This window comes from Falco cherrug, chromosome 1 (assembly GCF_023634085.1).
Source record: "Falco cherrug isolate bFalChe1 chromosome 1, bFalChe1.pri, whole genome shotgun sequence".
NCBI classification, from domain to species: domain Eukaryota; kingdom Metazoa; phylum Chordata; class Aves; order Falconiformes; family Falconidae; genus Falco; species Falco cherrug.
The window spans coordinates 95757693-95781108 of record NC_073697.1 but is presented as its reverse complement, the minus strand read 5'-3'; the positions used below and the strand labels follow the sequence as shown (position 1 = coordinate 95781108).

The 23416-nt window shown below is 49.6% G+C and overlaps 1 protein-coding gene across 3 annotated transcripts; it reads left to right on the top strand.

The window, feature by feature from the left end:
• The first annotated feature begins 1942 nt into the window (after positions 1-1942).
• LOC129734841 (coiled-coil domain-containing protein 63-like) lies at positions 1943-23364 on the top strand. Of its 3 annotated transcripts, none has more exons than XM_055700160.1 (12): positions 1943-2254; positions 15796-16095; positions 16939-17028; positions 17751-17940; positions 19072-19191; positions 19675-19856; positions 20409-20590; positions 21106-21326; positions 21782-21856; positions 22259-22451; positions 22827-23024; positions 23207-23364. In XM_055700160.1, exons 2-12 carry the CDS (start codon positions 15872-15874, stop codon positions 23320-23322), a joined length of 1791 nt encoding a protein of 596 aa, XP_055556135.1. In that variant the 5' UTR covers positions 1943-2254; positions 15796-15871; the 3' UTR covers positions 23323-23364. The 3 variants fall into 3 exon arrangements, with proteins under 3 accessions (XP_055556135.1, XP_055556129.1, XP_055556147.1); XM_055700172.1 differs by lacking the exon at positions 1943-2254 and adding an exon at positions 17448-17611 and having other exon boundaries at positions 15973-16095; XM_055700154.1 differs by lacking the exon at positions 1943-2254 and having other exon boundaries at positions 15717-16095.
• The last annotated feature ends 52 nt before the right edge of the window (positions 23365-23416 follow it).

The window sequence follows — 23416 nt, the reverse complement described above, 5'->3', positions numbered from 1 at the left end:
CTACCACATTTGATTACATAGAAACATATTTGATCTTATAGAGTTATTTTAATAGGAACATAAAATTATAAGAAGCTTTTTAGTGGAGCTTTGTATTTGTACAACAAATGACAGTTACTATGAAATCCTTCGTACAGCCCTGTACCAACACCAAAAGAATAGGTCCAAATCACCTAGTAGGAATGACTAGAACTTAGATAACAGACTTAAGATTAAAGATGGTTCGATACAGTATTTACATATTTACGTAGGAGAATGCATGGAGACGTCAAAATGTAGAATTAATGGGAATTGGGGAGAGTAGACTGGAACAACCCATAGATACCTGCCAAGAAAGTAAAAGGTAATTCCGGCAGGCGGAGATTGCGACCACTGACTCATGTGCCACCTACCCAAATAGTACCCCAGACCCATTTCTAGATCTTTCTAATCTTTACTGCACAGAATTGGATAAGGGAGGGGAGTATGTTGATGGTTTTCGGGAAATATTATGTTTATGCATGAATATTTAATGAATATGTATGAATAAGTTATATATATGGTGTATGATTTTGAAGCTTGGTGTGCGTTGATCGTGAGAGGACTCACTCACACACCCGGCCGTCAATAAAGAAGTGTGTGCTTATGTGCATCACATTGGTGTTGATAAGTACTTCATTACGAGATTTCGAAACAACAGGCAGAGCCGCCTGGGGCGGTGGCGGAGGCGAGCCCCAGCGAGACAAAGCGCCTCGGCGCCTCTCCATTTTGCCCCCCTGACCTCACCGGGCAGGCAGGACCCGCGGTGGCGGCTGAGGCGGGACCCTGAGGCACCGCACCGATGGGCTCCCGGGCACCGGCTCGGCCGCCCCCCCCATGGCCACCTGCCCCGTGCCGTCCCCGACCCTCAGCCTCCAGCAGCCGTTGGATGATGCTGTCGATGTTGAGCTTGTCTATATCTGCCATCGCCTCTCAGCGGACGGGCAGATCCCTCCCCACGGCTCCCCCTCCCTCCGCTCGCTGCTTGGCCGGCACATCTCCCCTCGTTCTGGCTCGTTTCTCCCCTTCCTCCTGTGATAAATAACTTAGTCCCAAGATAGGATTACAATCAAAGTTTGCAATTTATTAAGCAAATTGAGCCAAGCAAACAGCACCGGGTGCGCCGGGAGTCTGCGCTCCACCAAGACGCGCGCTGTACAGAATTTATTTTTGGTTTATATTTCCTAAACTAATATATATTCATAGCTATTTCTAAGAAAGGGTTGGTTTATGTAAATAGATCCTTGGCATAGGCGCATACTTTGTGGCACATGCTCTTGCTATCTCTGAGAGTCTTCTTAACCCCTTTCTGGGGGTCGATGGATGAAGTGAGCAGTCTTCCTCAGCTCACCCTTCGGATGACCCTAGATTTTACGCATGTGCCCTGTAAACTTCTCTTACTTAACACTATTGGGTTAGCAGCTCAGCCTGCATATCAGGGTGTGTAACCAGATGTCCTTTGTAAGATACAGAAACTAGGTATGTAGCCAGATGTTCTTTGCAAGATACAGGAACTATATACATTGATCACTTTGTTTTTCTTAGGCGTGTGGTTACACAAGGTTACATTTCTTCATGCGGTCGGTCCTAGCGTTGTTCTATATTGACACGAATCAAATGCACACATTTCACACTCCTCTCCTCCCCGCTCTCCTTCTTCCCTCTCGCTCTTCCCCCCCCCCCCGGCTCCCCCGCTCGACGCCGCTCTCAGCAAAGACCCAGCCCTGAACAAAATGGCCGCCGTCTCCTCAGCGAGCTCGGCCGGCGCACGGATACTGCGAGGGGGGGGCGGCTCACCGGGAACCCTTTACAGGCCGGGCGGGAAGCGCGGGGCGGGAAGCGCGGGGCGGGAAGCGCGGGGCGGGAAGCGCGGGGCGGGAAGCGCGGGGCGGGAAGCGACTCGCAGACGTGCCGCTCTCGCAGAATACTTCCGCTCACGGGAGGTGAAATAGTGCGGCACTGCCGCCACACGGTGGCCGTTTGGCGTCTGCTGACGGCGGGGGGCGGCGGCTGGGGTCGGCCTTCTGTCAGTACAGCCTCCTCCGGGCACCCGCACGGAGGCTGAGCTGTGAGGCGACGGCAGCTTGGCAGGAGGCAGCTGGCGTGAGGGGTGGGCTCCCTCTCTGGGGATCCACCGCTTCCCCAGCCCTAGAATAGGGCCAACAGCACCAAAATCACACCTGTGGCCGCCATCTGCCTCACGGGCGCTGCGGCCTGAGGAGCCATGGCCTGCGGGGTGAGTGGTGGTGACGTGCGGAATTAGACTCTATAACTCGAAAGTTATAAAGTAGGTATGTTTATTGCGCGCAGATGCACGGGGGATCGCTCCTCCACAAGCGTGCATACCCGAAGTGACGAACCATCTCACATTTATACAATGAACAAATGAATATTCAATTAACGCCTATACATATTCGTTACCTAAACCCCGCTTCGTATGTTAATTAGCTTATCAGTCCGTTTCCTGGAATGTGGTGGTCTTGCAGGTTTGTAGGTGATTCATGTTCTTGTGACCATCCGATCTTCTTCAGGTGATTCATGTCCTTGTGACCACCCAATCTTTTCCAGCAAGGAGACTTAGCACTCCCTCCCTCTAGATAGCATTTGAATGTCTCTCTTCTTTTCTCATTCTCTTTTAAACAGCCCCTTTGTTAGAGGAGGAGGGACAGGCGTCTCCTCAAAACTGTAGTTGTCACCGCACCCATGACTAGTCACCATACCCACATTCCTTAAGCAGACACATACAATCCATGTCCATTATCCCCATTTCACATTATTTCTCCATATCAATCCCCCCTTTTCTATTAAATTAAGTAAATTCTTTTACTTAAGCAGCCTTCCCGAATGATATAAAGCATCATACATAAGTGTTACCCTTGTAAACATTCTCCAAACCCACAAATATAACATAATGGTTAGTATTAAGGAAATTCCTAAACTGATCAACAAGATCACAATGGGGTGTACCATAGTGTTAAGAATTCCTGTTGCAGAAGGTGACCAGCCAAAGAGAGTATCCCACCAGTTATGGTTTCCATCCTGTTCTACCTTTTTTAAAACTTTCTTGATCCCCTCTACATCATGATGGATCATAAGAAGAGTTTCATGTCCCTTTTCTTTGGTTTCTTCCAGTATACGTTGTAAATCTGCATGTTTTAATAGTTCTTTTATACTGCTTATATTTAGTCCTATGGGGGTAGGAATTATTATCTGTGATAGGGTAAAATTGGATTTTAAGAATTGATGAGACACTACTGGGGCTGAGTAACTAAAATCGCATCCTGTGATAGTAGTAAAATTACAAATACAATAATTTGAATACTGTGCAGTCTCCTTTACCTCCCCATCTATGGTTATTGTGTTACACTTAGTTCTCAAACACGCACATCCCTTCCCTGCATATATAATTACTGTTTTCAAGTTTGCATTTGGTTGGGCCTCGAAATGACATATGAGCCATTATAGTATTGCTTTCACAGAGGAAGCCCTGCTGTTCTCGCATAATACAAGATTCTAAATCTACTGTTTGCCACTTGTCGCCTATCTTTCTGGCCCATGTTCTATGTTCAAAAGGGTATAGGAGCACCCCATTATGGTTAATTCCAAGGGCTACAATGGGGTGTATGGTAATTATTACTGCATTATGTATGGTTAATACAAAAGCTGTGATGGTGTGTGTGTTGGGGTCGTAGGTGAAGTTCACCATATTCCACCATGACTGGAGTTTTCTTTCTACCTCCGTAGCATTGTCATAAAATCTGTTTTGATCAAAAATATCTTTGTTTGAGTTGGGGCTTACTGATAACAAGTTGGGCAAGACCGGCCACTGGCTCAGTCCCAGACTCTTTTGTTCTATATTGTTTGTTGTGGTGCCCTTCCCATATGGTGGATCCGCAACCGCTCAGGTTCACTTACTTGCCACCCACATTGTTCCCATTTGTCCGAGTAAATTTGAGTTTCAGTTCTTTTTTATCTGGGGTTACTTTCCACGAAGTTGCAGGGGCTTTCTTAATCCGGGTATGGTGAATCCAAGACTTCTGTCCCTCAACCTTGATTGCAGTGTAGGTGGTGAGTAGAACTTGAAAAGGTCCGGTCCACTGTGGTTCCAGGGTTTTATCTGCAAAACACTTAACGTATACATAGTCTCCTGGTTGTATATCGTGAACAGGTCCATCCAGACCCCTACTGCGTGTTCCCATCACATGCTTCTCAATTCTTATTAATTGTTTGTTTAGTGCCACCATATAGGAAGTCATTGTTTCTTCACCAATCTGTGAAGACATCCCCTTTTGTACCCCATAGGGTCGTCCATATAAAATTTCAAATGGGCTAAGCCCCTCTTTTGCTCTTGGTCTGGTTCGAATTCGTGTAAGAGCTAATGGCAAAGACTGGGGCCAAGTTAGATTTGTTTCTTGGCCTAACTTGACAATCTGTTGTTTGATTAGATGATTCATCTTTTTCCACCTGGCCACTCGATTGTGGTCCGTATGGGGTATGTAATTGCCAATCTATTCCTAGATGGTGGCTGATCTGTTGCACTATTCTGGACACAAAATGTGGTCCTCTATCCGAGGACATTACCGCTGGGACTCCAAACCTAGGTATTATCTCTTGGAGTAGTATTTTGGTCACTTCCCGGGCTTTAGCAGTTCTGCACGGGAAGGCTTCTGGCCAACCTGAAAAGGTATCTGTTAGTACCAATAAATATCGATACCCCCCTTTTCTAGGAAGTTCCGAGAAATCGATCTGCCAATGTTGCCCAGGAACATTTCCTCTCCCGATTTTTCCCAGCTTTGGCCCCTTGGTAATCTTAGGATTAGTCTGGAGAGAAAGATCACATTGTTGGGTTACTTGTCTAATAGTAGTATACAAATTTCGTGCTATTATGTTTTTAGTGAGATCCTTATATAGAGCTTCTGCCCCCCAGTGCCTTTTTCTATGTTCTTCCCTGACTACTGACCATACCATGTAGGAAGGAATCACTTGTGGATAACTGGCTAGCTGAAAAAGGTCACATAGACATAGTCCAGCTGGCTGGACAAAAATGCACATCGCTCTCAGCTTATCTGAAGTAAAGCAACATACACTGTCTTTGGCTGTCCTTGTTACACAATAACAGGAAGATTTTGGTGGGAAAAGAATGTTGCAGGTGGGAACAGAAAACTACAGAAGAGAAACTAGGGGTGGGCTTGGTATTTAGGCAACTAACCAATAATGAGCTTAACTTTTGTAATATGTATGAGCTAATTATAACAAGGCATAAAAGGTGACTGTAAGGGACAATAAACGAAGTCTGCTGATCACTCATATTGAGCGACTGTGTCTTCCCTCCGTCGCAACAAATGGCGCCCGAACAGGGACCCTAGAGAGGGCTGAACCTGCGAGCCACGGTTCGACGGAGATTCGGGTACCGGTCCTGAAAGCAGCGCAGGAGGCGGAAGGGCACAGTCCCCGCGCCCGGGAGCACCTACAGAGGGTCCCGCCGGCCACGCGTCGCCGAAGTCTCGCAAAGGCTGCAACAGCGCTGACGAAGGTATGGAGAGACAAGCGACGTACGATTCGCTCATATGCTTTTTAGAAAAGCGGAGCGTTCGGGACATAGATTGTAAAAAGGAATTACTCGGGTTATTAGCGTATGGGATAGCATCCGGGACCCCCGCGGCAGCGGCGAGCGGCGGCGCGGCCCGGCAGGCCCCTTCCCGGCCGCGGTTTCTCTCCGAGGCTGCACCCCCCCCCTCCACCCCCCCCGCTCCGATCGGCGCCATGGCGATGCAAGCGGCCAAGCGAGCTGACATCTGGCTGCCCCCAGAGGTCAATCGGACCCTTTATATTCGGAACCTGCCGTATAAAATCACAGCGGAGGAAATGTATGATATCTTTGGGAAATATGGACCTAGTCGACAGATCAGAGTTGGAAACACTCCTGAAACAAGAGGAACAGCTTAAGCTTCTCAAGGAAAAATACGGACTTGATTACAATCCCACCAAAAAAAAAAAAAAAAAAAAAAAAAAAAAAAAAAAAAAAAAGCTTCAGATGTCACCTACAAGAAATGGGTTTCTGCCTTGAACTAGCAAACATTTCTGTGTTTAAAAAGAAGCCTTTTTGCCTTGATGGAGATAATTTATTCTGTATTCTGTATTTATGCTGTATTCTGAATGTGGAAATTGGTTGGGACTAGGAGGCTGGCTTAAAGGCATTTTGCAAATGGGATTATTATTTTTGATCATTATTGTAATAATAGTTTCTTGATCAAAACCAGCCAAAATTATTTGTAAGCATTAGGCATATCTGGAAGAGAATGCCTTTATTTGAATCAGCAGTTAAGGTGTAGTTTAATCTGAGGCTGTGGTTTTATCTGCTTCTGGTGAATTTTTGAAGTGATGAAATCAGAGATACAAGGTATACTAAGAGTTATGAGGTAATAAGGTAATAATCTAAGTAAGGGTGCTGTCTTTTATATCTACAAGTGCAACATGCTTTTATGTAGCAGAGAGAAACTTTGACAATAATGTTGCTTGAGCGAGATGTGCATGTGACAACTTGGGAAAAGGGATATCACAACTGGAGTGCAACAGTGTTTCTATGTCTGGCAGAGTGAAATCTTTCAAGACCTGAGTTTAGACAGTCTAAAATAAATTGTTAGTATTCAGAAAACCCATCTTAGGCCTCTTTTGCTTACATAGTGTTATGGAAGTCAACTGCTATTGTAGAGAATTAATGATTTTTTTAATACATATTAACAAATACTACTATTTTAACTTGAGGCAGTTGAGTGAGAAATACTCACGTGTAGCATTTGAGGGAATGTCAGCATAAATCGCACTTACAGTAAGACTGCATTTTTAATTACTGTACTCGTTAAGATTCGATGATGCCATAAGGCTAAGGCCTTTTATCACAGATTGGTTCTGAACTAAAAGGTGTGTGCACATGCAGATATGCACATTTGTGTTATTTTCCTTAATTGGCTATAAAATAATATAATTAGGTTGGGGACTAGGTCTTGGGAATTTGTCTATTATACTTCTGTTTGTTAAGGAACGTGCATAACATACAGCACCCATGTAGGCTTGGCTTGTGGCACAGTTGTCAAATTTAGCATAGACATTCAGACAGATAAGCAACGTACTATTCTTGTGTGTATGACCTACAAGCCATTATGGCTTAGTGTGTAAATCTGTATGTAACTATTGAAAAAAACACTTATGAATGTATATAGCTTAGAACTAATTTTTCCCCTTTGTTAATTCTTTGATATCAATGAGGTATTCTTCAGAAAATGTATGGACTGGTTGGTTGCATAAGGGCAGTTGTTATTTGGACAGAAAATTGTTAATGGTCAGGGATTTTCCACTAAAATATTTGCAAATATTCCTAGTCAAACATCAGTTTGGTTTCTTTTTCGGGTTTGAGCTTGCATTAGTCCATGTTCAGAACTTTAAAATTACCTTTGAATTTTTTAAACTTTTTATATCACTGGAACAGAAAGAGCATCTAAATTAAAGCTTCAAGCTAACTTTATTTTTCAAGTATTTCAGGAATTATACTTCTGAACTGAGATTTTATAAGTTGGCTGTGTATTTTCCTGTGTTAACACGCTGTTATTGAAAATGGTCGACCAAGCCTATGTCGCCCAAAATAAAAACAGGGGAATTGTGGATAACTGGCTAGCTGAAAAAGGTCACATAGACATAGTCCAGCTGGCTGGACAAAAATGCACATCGCTCTCAGCTTATCTGAAGTAAAGCAAAATACACTGTCTTTGGCTGTCCTTGTTACACAATAACAGGAAGATTTTGGTGGGAAAAGAATGTTGCAGGTGGGAACAGAAAACTACAGAAGAGAAACTAGGGGTGGGCTTGGTATTTAGGCAACTAACCAATAATGAGCTTAACTTTTGTAATATGTATGAGCTAATTATAACAAGGCATAAAAGGTGACTGTAAGGGACAATAAACGAAGTCTGCTGATCACTCATATTGAGCGACTGTGTCTTCCCTCCGTCGCAACAATCACTATTCTCCCATGTGAGATTATAGCCCACCCTTCCTCATTATATGATCCCTTTAGGTCAGAAATCAGTTTGCGATCTTCTTTAGTATAGTCTGGTTTACCTTCTAGAGATATTTGTCCATCGGGTATTAGCGCACCCTCTACCTTGATTGCTTTTCTGGCTGCCTGTTTTGCTTCCCTGTCCGCCAGTTCATTTCCTCTTTCCAATTCTGTGCTCACTTTCTGGTGTGCCTTAATGTGCATAATTGCCACCCTTTCAGGAAGCTGGACCGCATTTAGGAGTTTCAAGATTTCTTCCGCATGTTTGATGATTTTTCCTTGGGAGGTTAACAGTCCCCTTTCTTTCCATATTGCTCCATGAGCATGTACCACTCCAAAGGCATATTTAGAATCAGTCCAAATATTTATAGGTTTTCCCCGAGCTCTCTCCAGAGCTCGAGTAAGGGCTATGATTTCAGCCTTCTGTGCCGAAGTGTCAGCTGGTAGCGGCCCCGATTCTATCACTTCTTCAGAGGTTGTAACAGCATATCCGGAATGTCGCTTTCCATTCAGCATATAGCTGCTCCCATCCGTGAACCGATGTTCAGCTCCATTAATAGGAACATCCTTGAGATCTGTCCGACTAGAATAAGTGGCTTCGATCGTTTCTAGACAGTCATGATCGACTGATTCTCCAATATTCCCATTAAGAAATGAGGCCGGATTGACGATGTTTGTAGTCACGATCTCAACATCATCTTGTTCCACCATTATGGCCTGGTATTTTAGGAATCTCTGTGGGGAGAGCCAATGCCCCCCTTTTGTTTCGAGGACTGCAGACACTGTGTGGGATACTAAGACAGTCATTTTCTGGCCCAGGGTAAACTTCCGGGCCTCTTGGATGTTTAGGATGACGGCTGCTACTGCTCTCAGGCAACCAGGCCATCCTTTTGCAGTGGCATCCAGCTGTTTAGAGAAGTATGCCACTGCCCGTCTGTATGGTCCCAAATCTTGTGCCAGTATTCCTAATGCCATTCCCTGTTTCTCATGGGAAAATAGGAAAAATGGCTTACTCACATCAGGAAGTCCTAGTGCTGGTGCCGACATCAAGGCTTTCTTCAGTTCATGGAAAGCTCTGTCTGATTCAGCATCCCACTGAAGATCCTTCTGATTAGCTGCTATCAGGGAATATAATGGTTTAACAAGCAAGCCACAATTACATATCCAAAGCCGGCACCATCCTGTCATTCCCAGAAATGTCTGCAGTTCCTTTACAGTTCGTGGTCGGGGGGCTTGGCATATGGCTTCTTTTCGGGCCTTCCCCAGGACCCGTTGTCCGGCACTGATCTCGTACCCCAGGTATGTGACCTGTTGTAACACCACCTGTGCCTTCTTCTTAGAAACTCGATATCCTTGTAGTCCCAGAAAGTTCAGCAGACTCACAGTCCAAATAATACAAGATTCTTCGGTTCTGGTTGCAATAAGAAGATCGTCTACATATTGTAACACTTTCCCTTCTTCTGACGGTGGTTCCCATAACTCCAAATCCTTTGCTAATTGGTTTCCAAAAATTGTGGGGCTATTTTTAAACCCCTGTGGCAACACCGTCCATGTGAGCTGGGTCTTTCGACCGCTTCTGGGATTTTCCCATTCAAAAGCAAAAATTCTTTGGCTGGCTTCATGGAGAGGGAGGCAAAAGAAGGCATCTTTTAAGTCTAAAACTGTGAACCAAGCTAGGTCAGGTGTCAGGGTGGTTAGTAAGGTATAGGGGTTAGCTACTACAGGATACAGATCCTCTGTTATTTTGTTAATGGCCCTTAAATCTTGAACTATCCTATAAGACCCATCAGGTTTTTTAACTGGGAGGATAGGTGTGTTAAATTCTGACTCACATTCTTTTAGTAGTTTTAGTTCTATGAATCGCTCTATGTTTGGACGAATTCCTTCCCTATCTTCCCTTTTCAGTGGGTATTGTTTAATTCTTACCGCACTCTGTCCATCCTTCAATTTTACTATTACAGGTGATGCATTCTTGGCACGTCCCGGTATGTCAATTGCCCATACTCCGGGATATACCTGATCAATAATTCTGGTATCAATTTCCCTTTTTATAGGAGTATTGGCCAGAGATAGGCTCATAACCTGTATGTATTGATGATTATTTACCTCCAGAGTAACTTCCCCTTTTTTAAATTTGATTGTTGCCTCCAATTGTTCTAATAAGTCCCTACCAAGAAGGGCCTTTGGGGAATTTGGCATAAATAGGAATTTATGGATCCCCATCTGTTTTCCCAACTTATATTTTAAAGGTTTACAAAAATAAGCCTTTTCAGTTTGGCCAGTTGCACCTTTTACTGAAACATAATCATTTCCCAAAGGCATTAAAGCCTGGTTCAAAACCGAATAGGTGGCTCCTGTGTCTATTAAAAATTCCACCTCCTCCTGTTCTTCTCCTAATTTTAATTTTATTAATGGGTCGGCTAGTCAATTTTCTTCTTCCATGTGAGCTATTGTTTTCCCTTGATTATTGCGCCATTTAGTGTTTTCTTGATGTCTGCGTTCAGGGCATTCGTTTTTCCAGTGTCCTGTCCTTTTGCATATTGCACACTGATTCCTACCCAGGGGTGTCAGCCCACGCCTTGATTTAACTTTAGATTTTTGATTCTCATTTTCTCTTACTACTGCTAATACTTTCTTTTGGTCCTGCTTGTAACCTTCTTCTCGGTTACTAAATATTCTCCATGCTTCCTCTACTAATTTTTCCAAGTCTCTATTTTCAGGAGGTCTCAATTTTTGCAGCTTGCGCCTAATATCCCCCTGTGATTGTCCTAAAAAGAGGGATATTAGTTGCTGTGCGCCTACCTCCGAATTTGGGTCCAGAGACGTGTACCGGTGCATTGCATCTCTTATTCTGTCTAAGAATTCTGAAGGTGTTTCAGAAGGACCCTGTCTGACCTCATATAACGCTGCCCAATTTATTGTTCTAGGAATTGCTTTCTCCATTCCTCTGAATATCCATTCCTGGTATGCCTGTAATCTTCCCATTTCAGCGGCTCGGTTTGGGTCCCATTCCGGGTCCAACAAAGGAAACCATTCTCTATAATTATCTCCCTTTATATTATGATGTTCCTTTGCGAGATCCCCCGCTGTTTTTATGACTAATTGTTTTTCAGTTTCAGTCAAACAATCTAATAATAATTGTATATCACTCCAGTCAGGATTGTGCTGTTTTATTAGAAATTTAAAATTCTGTGCCGTCTTTATCGGATCATTACGGTATTCTCGGGCAGCCTCTTTCCATTCTCTCAGATCAGCGCCCGTGAACGGAACTTTTATTTTGATTGTTCCTCCGTCCGGATTTCACCTGTGGCCGCCATCTGCCTCACGGGTGCTGCGGCCTGAGGAGCCATGGCCTGCAGGGGTGAGTGGTGGGACCTGGGAAGGCAGTGGCGGCCCCTTCCTGCTCCCTGCGAGCCCTTGGCCTGGTTGACCTGTGGCCCAGCTCGCAGGGTGCCCGCTGCTGGGTGCCCGTGGCCAGCTCGGAAGGTGAGCCCGGTGGCCGGCTCGGAAGGTGAGCCCGGTGGCCGGCTCGGAAGGTGAGCTCGTGGCCAGCTCGCAGGGTGAGCCCGTGGCCAGCTCGCAGGGTGAGCCTGGTGGCCAGCTCGCAGGGTGAGCCCGGTGGCCCGGCTCGGAAGGTGAGCTTGTGGCCAGCTCGCAGAGTGAGCCCGTGGCCAGCTCGCCTCGGGGCCACAAGCTCCCGGCCCCGCTCACCCACTGCAGTTTGTGCAGCCTGAGCAAGCCCTTCGGCTCCTGAGCGCCTTCAGATACGTGGGTCTCCCCCTGCAAAGGCTTCAAGAAGTGCACAGCACTTTGAAATACTTAAGGACAGAGAAACAGCCTGCACCTTCCAGAGTGTCTTGCTCTTTTGTTTCATGCTTCTGCTGTTACTTTATCCCGTATGTAGCTGCACCTTGGCTACCAACGGGTAAATGAGGTTCTGCTCATAAATTGGATGGCATGGGCAAGAGAGATGGGCTGTGTGGGCCCTCCTCACAGTTCCGTTTGCTTCTCTGAAATCTTGTTTAATTGCTTATTGACTCCTACTTTAATTTGAATGGCTGGCTGTGACAACCTCTTTCTTCCTCCCCTCCCTTCCCCGCGTGAATTGCTCCCACTATGCGTGCCAGATTCCCCCTGCCGGCAGTTATACAGTACTCATAAAAGCTTGTTACCGCGGTGGGGCCCAAGCAGAGTTCAGCTTCGTGAGGGCGATAAAGCAAAGGACTTGCAGCCTCAGCACCCTTAGATCTGGCGGGAGGAAGGAGAGAAGAGGATGCAGAGTCTACCTGAAAGGCAGGCGCTTGCCCGTTGCAAGACGCAGCTGCAATGCTTGACTTCCCCGAGCGAACACTTATTGTAATGAGCATGCCCAAGCTGAGACGCTGATCTTAGTCACGATGGTGTAAGCCCAAAGTAACCCCGTTGAAGACAATAGAGTTACTTCAGATGTACTTCATTGTGACAGCCTTTGCAGATTTACATCTATTTTTGTTCTGCACCTTCCCAGGGAACAACACCCACCCCCACACCCACCCACCCCAGCTCTTTTGCACCAAATCCTTTCTCATTGTGTGGGCCAAGTTCTCTTGGACTTAACTGAGTTATTTGAAAAGGGGAATTGGTCCAGTGTTTCCAGAGGAACCTTCCTGCCCTTGTTTTCTTTGCTGGAAATATCTTCTTCTTAACCTTCAGCTGTTACCCCCTCTCCAGGGCCAAGTCCTTTGAGGGTCTGAGCACCTTTAGTGGGGTGCCTTTCACTCCTGTTAATGCTGGGGAAAATGAGGTGGAAGGGGAGAGCTCAGCACCTTCTAGGGTGCAGACTTCACTGGGAACACCCTACTTCTGGAAGGAAGGATCCGGCCCTTCAAAAGACAGTGGACAGGGCAAAGAATATATCTCACTTGCTGAACTGTATTAGGCAAGGTCCAAAGCACCGTCAATTCTTGTTAGAAGAGGCTTAACCAAGAATGCCACAAAGAAATCACCACTCTGGTCACATTCCTTGGAAGCCTCCATGTAAAATATTTTTCCCCACTGATTTGTCCTCACTATCTCATGCACATGCCACTTTGTTTATTGTACAGTTGCTCATAATCTGGCTATGTTTAAAAATATATATAATATATATAAATACCCACCTACATACAGGAGCAAAATAAGGAGCGTTTGTTTCATTATTGTTCTGTACATATATATATATACCTAATATATGCACACACATACATCTATCGTGTGTATAATATGATACATATATACACTATATATACACACATGCACATATATATATGCAGATAATAATGAAATTATTTTATTAAATAATTATTTTATCCCTGTATGTAGGCGGATCCTAAGAAATGCGAGTCACCCACACTTCCCCTTGCCTTAGATTACATATTTACTAAGCCCATGAAATTCAACGTGTTTGTGTACATTTCAAACAAAGATCTACACGGGCTGTTCCAACACTGCAAAAACAAGAGCAGGTGACTTGTGGGTCAAATATTATTTTTCCAAACTCAATACCCAGGCAGGATTTAGATGTTTTCGTAACTCCTACTGTTTGCATCCAGATTTCCTTGTGTTACAATCAAGATAAAGCTTTTATGCATGCTTCTTGCTTCTGATGACGAAAATATTTTGCTGACCCCCAAATTTCAGATGCTGCGGAGTCTGGGGGTTAGACGGTGCCAATTTGTGAGGCAAAAGAAGAGCAGCTGGAACATGTTGCGAGGCTGATCTGGAGATGTAGGGGTTCCTGTCCTGTTCAGAAGGGAGCTGATGACGCACAGGCAGGTGTTTTCTTGGTATCATATTTTATTTACAAAACATACAGTGCAATGATCTCCCTCCAGTAACAAAACCTGCCAGCTGCAGGCAGGCAGATGCATTGTGTGCGACCTGGCGAGGAGGCTGGCTGCTGCTCCTGAGCCTCTGGCTTCACCTTGGGGCTCACCAAGGGCTCAAACCATGTGCAGAAGCCGAATGCAGCTCCATTCCCAGACAGCCAGCAGCGCGATGCCTGTCGGAGATTTTGTCGTGCTCTCTCTTCTCACTGGTGTACCCTGCACACCCCAGCCAGGACTTGATTTCCACCGAGCCAAAGGTTTCAGTCTCAACGGCTGGCCTCTGTCTGAAATCTCCCACCAACAGATGCTGTCAACAACGAGAACAAGTCCATCTCAAGTTTGTTCAAGTGACATGTTTGACAAAAAATGGTAAAAGATTTCTGCTTCAAAATTTTTGAGACAGGCTATTTGGACATGGGCAAAATGTGATTTGCTATTCCGTCCCTCCATGTTTGTTTTTTTAAAAAAAATAAAAAAAAGTTGAGGTACTTTATGGGTTTCTGATGAAAGGTATTTCCTGTCTGCCGTCGAGCATCCCTGGGCAAGCATGGTGGTCATCTGCTGCATCGCTTAGAAAAAGCGGACAAACAGCGCGAAAGGAGGCTTTGTCCTACTTTAAGTGGAGAGCAGCAGTAGCAGATCAGTTGACACTGCTTTGGCAAGGAGTGGAGCCCCCGTCTTCCCCTCTTTGGTCAGGAATCTCTATGCTCCGCCAAAACCTGAGTTTCATAACCGGCTAGAAAGTTCTTGCGGGTTTCCATGGGGCTCAGCTGAGCTGTTCACAAGGTGGGAAAAGGAAAAACTGGTGTCAGCCAGTGCTGTACATCCAGCAAAGGGATTTTCAGCCCTTCTTCAGCTGCTTTATGGTGGGATGAGCATATTTTTTGCCTTTTCTCTTTGTTGCGCAAGGGGAGAGGCACTGGGGAGCGGGGTGGCTCCCTGCATAGCTCACCTCAGGCTGCCTGGATGTGGTTACAGAGGGATGTGAATTGACCCATGGTGTGGAGCAGACCTTGCAAGACAAGCAGAGGCAACTGCTTCTCAGAAAGATGAAGTGGGATATTTTTGTGTAGCTTCAGCTTCACATGGCTTGAAGAAAACACTTTGTGGATGTTCCTCAGTGCATTGGCCAGAAATGCACATTAGCAGCCTGGGACGCGGCTGGTTTCTTTGCTTCCTTTGATTTTACCCCAGCATAACTCTGCTTCATGGATGACCTGCTTCTCTAATTAAAACCAATGAAAAAGGAGCACCAGGAGGGCTGCCAGAGGAGTGGAAAGTGGAAATAAGATGAAGGTCTGTTGGTTTGCTGTTGGTCCAAAGGCTGCTCTGCCTGTGTGGACCCCAGTGGGAGGCGTATCACTGAACACAAGATGTGGGAGCGAGAAAGAGATCTTCCACTCCCCCCGGGATTCCTTTGTTCTGCTGGGGATTTTGAAATGCAGATGCAATATGTGGGAAATCCCCCATGCAGGTGCTTGCAGGCTTCCCAAAGGCTGCTGCACCAAAGCCTTCCCAGCCCTGGGACAGGTAACAAGTGTTCAGAGAGCGGTGGCTTTGCTGATCAAGGTTTTGCTTCCCCTTACGCTCCTGAAAATGCAGAACAAGCCCACTGACAGCTCTTGGACACCTGGAGTTTCTGCTTACACGCAGCATTTGAAAACGTGGTCCACTGTGGAGGTAGCTGCCACGTGTGCTGATTTATTTGTTTCTATTCTCACCTCCTCCTTGCTGCTTACTGCTCGTGAGCCTGGCAGGTTTTCAGGAGCCAAGCTCCTCTTACATAACGTTGTGGCAAATCGGTAGGACAGGATTCGGAGGGATCTGTGGCTGGAATCACCCTTGATCCCTGCATTCCCTTCTGGTTTGTCCTCACAGCTTGGGCATGCCATTGTGAGCTGCTGCTTTGCCCTGGGGCATCCTTTGCCTTGGGCATCCCTCTGGACCAGGGGTGATGTGGAGGATAAGGTCTCTAACCCTGCCGCTCTGCTGTCTACCACTGCTGGTCGTGTTTGCTCAAGTGACCAAGCTCTCCCTCCCTGTGGCCCTGGGCAGATCCCTCTCTGGAGCAGAAGGTTTTGGAATTGCCCACGATGGAGAAAAAAAAAAGGTGTCTGAAGCCGACTTCAGGAGACTGCAGAGAGAGTTTCAGAGAGCAGCAAAGGGAAGCAAGAACGGGTAAAATGTGGGTTTCTGCTTGCTGTGGACATGCAGCCAGGGAGATGCTGGAGCACATGCTTCAGGGCTGGCTGTGGGACACGGAAACCACTTGGGTCTGTTTCGCATGGGCTCCCAGCGCTGCCCATGGGGTGGGTGGGGGTGCCCCGGCCGCCCCCTTGGTGACAGTCACAATGGAGACCCCATCCATGCTGCGGTGGGACCTGGCAACGGGGCCAGTGCCTGTTCCACAGAGCCTGGGGCAGGGAGCAGGGAGCAGGGCTGGCTCCCTGCCAGGCTCTCCTCTCTCCTGCGCTTCCCGTGGGAGGCAGGGGGCTGCTCTTTGGGAATATCTGACTGCCACCGTGGTCCCATCCCCTGGCTGGAGAGGAACCGCAGCACCCTGCGGTGGGGTGAGCAGCGCTGGGGGCAAGAGGGGAGCCCGGGGGGCTGCAGCAGGGCTGGGGGGGACCAGCGGTGGGGGTGAGGGCTGCGTGGTCAGCCCCAGCGCCTTCCCTGCCTGCGGCGGGACAGGGGCTGAATCCAGGCGATATCCCCCACTTACGCTCCCCGGGGGCTCTGCCCGCCGGCATGGGGGGCCTTGGCCTCGCCGGGATTTCTGTGGAAACCCAGGTACTGGACAGGGTGGAACAGCTCAAACCATCTGTTCTTCCCCTACTTATAAACTCAACAGGAGGAGTGTGTTTTGCGATGACATCACTACGGATGCTCTCCTTTTATTCATCGCGCAGCCGTCTGTGATGGTTTCCTCATGTGCCAAACACGCGAGCGGGTGCTGAGGGACGGGCAGGGGGACACAAACGCCCCCTTAACCAGCGTTTCATTTCTCCCCTTGGGAAGCAGGTCTGTCCCCGCAGAGGCTCCATCATCCCCTTCCCGAGGCGTCTGCAGAGCAACCAGCAGAGTTAGCTGGAAGAAACGATGGACTCCAAGGTATAAAGTGAAGCACAAACCCAAGGTGAACTTCTCTGCAGGTGCAGGTCTGCCACGGGGACCTCCCCTGCAGAAATAAACGTGGCGGTGCAGTCAGCCGGGCAGGCGGTGGGGAGCCAGGCTTGCTTTGGCCGGCAGTGTTGGGTGGTGGGGGGACTAATTCTGCAGCCCTCCTGTGCTGGGCACGAAGCTGTGAGGCGGCTCGGCAGCTCTCATGGAGTTGGTTTGGATGACTCAGTGTTTTGGGTGGTCAGGCATATTGTGACGTCATGAATACTGGGTGGCAGCGAAGAGCTGAAGGTGGTGACAAACGGCTGGAGGTGGTGGTGCCATCCACCCGCTCCCCAGTGTCCAGCTCTGCTGTCTACCGCTGCTGGTCGTGTTTGCTCAAGTGACCAAGCTCTCCCTCCCTGTGGCAGTGGGGAGAGCCCTCTCTGGAGCAGAAGGTTTTGGACGTGCCCGCGATGGAGAAAAAAAAGGTGTCTGAAGCCGAGTTCAGGAGACTGCAGAGAGAGTTTCAGAGAGCAGCGGAGAAGAGGAAATCTTACAGTGCCAACGTGAGGCAGCAAATGCAGGCTCAGGAGTGAGTGCAGCTTTGTGTTTGGAAAGTTCCTCCATGCCGAGATCTGGGGACCCCGGTGCTGAAGTGAGGAGGGGTGAGGACTTGCTCCGGTATTGCAGGTGGGATGTGCTAAAGGTCATTTGTCGTTGTGTTTTTACAGAAAAGAAATAGCGTCGCTGACTCAAGAACGCAAAGAGGTGTTATTAACGCCGAGCCAGATCCCATCCCCAAGAAATAGGATGCGGGATGAGAGGAATTGTACGGGGCTCCAAGGCCTTTTGCAGACCAAATATCAGTGTGATTCCCTGATTAAAGACAGAAAAGCCCTGTTAGCGGAGCTGGACAAGGAGGTAAGAGCATCTGGAGCGTTCCCTGGCTGAGCACGGTAGAGCAGTGCAGAGTCACAGAGTCAACCCTATGTAAAACGCACTTGGTTCAGGCTTTGGAATATAATGCTGCCTCCTGGCAAAAACCACAAGACAATGCCAAGCGGGCAGAGCCAGGCTCCCATTCAAGTCAGCACTGGCTGGAAACGTCAGGTCTGACTCTCAACCACCTTCTTGTCCCACGGGTCTCTGCAGCTGCTCTTTGACGGCACGCGCCTGCCTGGGGTCACACAACATCCCTCTGCTTGTCCCTTGAGGGTTTTTTTTTTCCTCATGTAAAAAAAAAAAAGACAAAACTGGAACAGTCAGTTGTGCTGCCTGAGACATGGGAAATAGAGGAGCAGCAACATCTAAGGGATGTCCCATCACTTCTCCTGAGGACAGTCTGGTTGGGTTTGGTCAGTGGTGGGGTGGCATGCCCAGGGCAACCCAGGGCTACAGAAGTGACAGGTCCCTGCAGCTTTCTGCTCTGGACAAGCCACCCATGACGGAAGCCAGGGAACATGCTCAGGTGGTTTGCAGGTGCTAGATGTGCTGTAGAGTTTTCCGCAACAGGGTTAGCTTTCAATCAGGGATCTCTTGGCTGAGTCATACCTCTCCCACCTGCCCCCGGCTTCGTTGTTCTCCAACTACTTCGCTCTTCTCATGGATTTATTTCCTCTGGCAGCTGCCCACTTCTGACAAAAGTTTTCCTCCACTCATTCCCAGGGAGTGCTGCGCAGACCCCTGTCTGGCCAGCACTCTACCCCTACCAAAAAGCCACCCTCCTTGCCTCTTCTGCTCGGCACAGAGTGCTGCTGTGCCGCCTTCAGCACCTGCTGAATTTCCCTCCAGAGGCAGCTGCGTTTCCTTTGCCACACGAAAATAAACCCATTCCTAGTTACAGCGTATGTTTCTTGAGTGTGCAGGGTGGGATCCCTTGGGATTAAAGCTGCCGCTGTAACTGTGAGCTCCTTAATGACATGGTTGCTGTAGTTCAGGTCAACAGGGTATTTTCTTTGGCTAAGTGTCCTGCCAAGAGTCCAGAACGTAGGGGTGGAGATTATACTGACTTTTTTTTCCCCTCTCTTTCTTTTTTCTAACCTGTACGTGCAGATACTAGAGCTGGAAAAAAAGATGGCGAGGCAAAACCGGGCGGCAGTGAAGGCGAAGCAAGCAAACAGTAGCAAACAGCTGCAAAAGCAGATTGAGACACTGGAGCTGCATCTAAACAACGTAAGCAAACATTTTGCAGACCTCCGGAGACCATGTGTGGGGCCACACTGGGGCCTGTGTGCAACCCCCTTTTTGGCCAGGACCAAGTGTAATGCTGCAGATGCATTTGGTTGAGACAAACAGCATAAAGGAGGAGCTGGCTCGTTCCTCTGGCCTGCTTGCTCCCAGAGTATCTCAAAGGCTCCTTCAAGCTTGGTGAGCCAAATGCAGCACTTTGGGCCATGCCAAGAAGCCTGAGGGTCTGCACCTGTTTAGTGATAAACCTGAGCTGCCTGCAGCCACCTTGCCTTGGACACCACCAGCTCCTGGTCTGTTCCATGATCAGCCTAGCCTGCTGTTACCTCCCCTGTCTTGGGGAGGGGGATAGTACAGGAGCAACTTCAGAGAAGAGATTTGTCCCAGCCGTGGTCAAGGTCTTTCAGCAGAAACCTGACGCCCCCAAGTCCCGCACCAGCTTCAAACCTTTTGCTTGCCTCTCCCCAGGTCACCGTCCATTTCCATACCATCCTGTCCAGAAACAAAGAGCTCCGAGAAGAGATTGAAAAGCTGCAAATCCAGAAAGCTCTTTTGGGCAAGCTCTCCTTGAAGCTCCATAAGAAGCTGGCTCAGCAGAGGAGAAGGATGAACACTGCCGCTGAGCAGTGCACACAAGGCTACAAGCAGCGGTACGTGGCCTTGTGAACCCTCTGTGGCAAACTTGGCGCTGGTGGGCAATGCCAGCGACGGGTGTCGATGTAAAGAGAGGCCATCTGCAACTTCAGAGAGAGGATGCACCCGCTGTTGTCTAGAGCTGGGTGCTAAGGCTTTGGTGCTTGGTCAGTGCAGGGAGACCAGTACCCCCAGGGGGGTTTACTCCGCCTATGCCAGATGTTTCTCAGGCTGTGGTGAACTGCCCTATGGAGCAGCCTCTTTCCCCCCGAGTCCCATCTCAGCCTGCATGGGAGGGTGCAGCAGACCTGGAGCAGAGACCAGCCAGCTCCAGGCAAAGTGAGCTTGGCTGCCACAGCTGGGTGCTGTGTCCGAGTACAAACCCCCAGCCAGAGCTGTGTTAGCTGCTGCTGGCCTCGGGCTAACGCAGCTGCATCTGCATGGGAGCTGGCCAGCGTGCACAGCATCACGGGGGTTTTGCTCGGCCAGGCACAGAGATGCATGGGAATGGGCAGGACTACAAATCCTTATACCTTCCCGTGATGTAACCTGCTGCTCTCTGTGCTCAGGATGGGGGCTCTGGCAAGGATTGCAGCCTTGAACAAAAGACACATAGAAGACACAGTCCAGCGCAATGTTGAGCTGCAGGAGCGGAAGCGTGCCCTAGAAAAGGAGAACAAACTGAAAAACTTCATGCTGACCAAGTGCAGAGATCGCTCGGAATTGGAGGAAGTGGCCAAAAAGAGAAAAGGTACCAGATGAGAGAGAATACCTGCAACTGGTAGCACAAGCCAGGAGTTGGCAGAGTTGCCCAAGGGGGTTGCGTATAGAAGCTTATGGCTCTGCACCCCAAAGGCGGGACCTCTCCCCATAGCTCTGCACCCCAAAGGCGGGACCTGTCCCCTGCCTGCAGGCTCCTTCACCCAGCCTTCAGCCTACAAGTGGAAAGGATGAAGAGTGATAACCAAGTGAAAGCACCCAGCATCATGTGTCTTGGGGTGCCCTTGGGGCAGAGGGAGGGGTGGGGAGGCAGGGAGCTGCCCCTATGGCTCCTTTTGTCCTCTTGGGGAAGGATCCCACCGTGTTTGCCCCGTTCCCATGAGGACAGGGAGCTCCCTGCTTAGTTTTGGGTGAAATAAAGACACTCTCTGCCCCTCTGGCCCCAGGCCCCACGCCAAACCTCAGGGCACCTGCAGGGAAAGGCTCTGCAAAGGGAGCCCTGCAGGGACACGCACAGCCAGGCCTCTTTTTCCATCTCTCCCTCAGCCCTGAAGGCAGCCCAGTGGGCCAAGCAGAGCCAAATGGAGAGCTTCGAGAGCCAGGAGGTGGCTTACAGGCGCCTGCTGGAGCTGGCAGAGGACGGGAACTTTGACCGCCTGGTGGATAACTTGATCGAAAAGGAGGGGAAGAACTTTGCCTCCTTCATCTACATCACTGAGCTGAAGAACGAGATGGAGAAGATGAAGCAGAGGATCAAGGATGTCCAGGTCTCTTCCAAGCTCTTCATGTCTGCCCTTTCTCAGCTGGTGCTTTGGGGCTGGCGTGGGTTTTTTTCCTCTCCCATGTGTCCGGCCTCGCTGCTCACAGCGGAGCCCAGCTCACAGCCTGCCACACGGGTGGGATTAGGGGAATGCAAAGCGGTAGCCCAAAATAGAACTCCCACAGACAGAAGGCTGTGTTCTCAGAGCTAAAAGTGTCTCAGTGCTGCCACCGTGTACCCAGCAGTATGCAGGAGGGCCAAGAGCTGCCTCGGCCTTGAGTGGGGCTGGCTGGAGTGAGAAGGGGGGTCATGACTTGTCCTCCTGCCCTGGGGACAGTGGTCCCCAGAGGGGTCAAGTGGGATGTCCCTGCTCCCAGGGTGGAGGGATGGTCCCCAGCCTCTCTTGGGCACATCTGGTGAGCATTCAGCCAGTATGCCCTCCATGTGCTTGTGTTTACACAGGACGAAATTACGACCCTTATGATGGACCGGGAGGACGCAGAGACGGGCAACTTCCATGTCCTGCAGGAGCTGGAGGTATGGCAGCCGGGATTTCCCTCTGCCAGGGCAGCAGAAGCCTGTGTGTCCCGGCATGTGTCCTAGCGAGTGTGGTCCCGTCAACACCGCTCTGGGCAACGGCTGGAGAGGCATGGGCAGAAAAGGGCCCTGCATTGGCTTTGGCAGCCCTGTCTCCCAGTGCATGAGGAGAGGGTGACTGCAGGGCTTCTGCCAGCCCTGGTTCTCTGGCACCTGGGGCCTGGGCTGTGGCATGGGGAGCTTGGGATCCCCTTCACAGAGCCTTTCCCCTGCAGGGATGGGAGCATCCCACAGCCCCTCCTGGGCCGCCTCCAGTGTCCGGACTGGACTTGGCCAGGACTTGGGGGTGGGGGGGCGCGAGCAGGGGGCTGTTGTGACACCTGGCAAAACCTTTGCGGATAGGAAAAACTAGCGGAAACCACGAGGGAAGCCAACTGGTGCGAAGAGAGATGCAAAGAGAGCAGCAGAGTCCTGGGCCAGATCAAATGTGGCGTGGAGGCCCTTTTGGAAGTAATCGGTGGCGATGCTACGAAGACAACGGAGCAGCTTGGAGAAAATGGGCAGATCACGGATGGGAATCTGACGCGGATTTTAGGTGGGTCAGGGCTGCCCGCCTTCGCTTGCCACATGGCCCAGACCTTGTCTGTCCACCCCCTGCTTGCCCCGTGTTTAGATTGAGCTGGTTTCCTGCCCCCACCCCGTCATGCACGGGTGTCCCTAATGGGAATTTGCGATGCCAAATCCCCAGGAAATTCAGGAGCCAACCGGGACGTAGAACCACCCCGGTGGACCCCCCAGGCCCCCATGTTGGCTCTGGGTGTGGGACCCAGCCTTGACCCCTCGCCCCTGGGGAGCCTGACGGCACTGCCTGGGGGGAATCCATGGGTCCTGTGCCCAGCAGACCGCCGGGGCGGCGTTTGGGCAGGGCCCGGTGGAGGGGCCCTGTGGGACAGCATTCCCTCCCACCCAGGTCTCGTGGAGAAGGAGACCAACGAGCTCCTGCTGATGGAGAGCGTCCTGCGCTACACGCGGGCTGAGGGCTCGCAGCCGGCCCAGCCCTTCGCCAGCCCGCTCCTGGGCACCACCAGCCTCCCGTGGGTGATGGATCGGGCCCGGCTCTGCCCGCCGCCCCCCGCCCTGGACAGCACCCCCGCCGACATCGCCGCCTGTGAGTGAGGTGGGAGGGAGGGGCTACGGCCAGGCAGACAGCCAATCCACAACCCCCTCATGGCCGCCTGGCCAATCCCCCGCTGCCACCTCTCCTCCCCAGCCAATCCCCACCGGCCTGTCCCACCCCACCACATCTATAAGGCCTGTGCCGGCAGACACGGGTGTCCTTTTCTTGGGCAGGGGAGGTGCCGCTGGGCCACGGGCAGCTGCACCAGCTGGTCCTCCAGAGCTGCGAGAAGGAGCTGGGCCACGCTGCCGCTGCCGCCAAGAAGGGGAGCAAGAGCCTCAAGGAGTGAGAGCCCGGCACGGAGGGATGAAATAAACAGTTCCGCTCCTCAGCTGCCCCTCTGCTTCTGCGCCCTGGACATCCTTCCATCTCCCAACACCTTC

What these genes read in the sequence shown, in the direction of transcription:
- LOC129734841 (XM_055700160.1), top strand. Translation starts at nt 15,872, where the DNA reads ATGTGGAGGATAAGGTCTCTAACCCTGCCGCTCTGCTGTCTACCACTG. An exon ending in TGGAGCTGCATCTAAACAAC is followed by an intron (nt 19,192 to 19,674) that starts GTAAGCAAACAT and finishes GCCTCTCCCCAG; the next exon opens with GTCACCGTCCATTTCCATAC. An exon ending in GAATCTGACGCGGATTTTAG is followed by an intron (nt 22,452 to 22,826) that starts GTGGGTCAGGGC and finishes CCTCCCACCCAG; the next exon opens with GTCTCGTGGAGAAGGAGACC.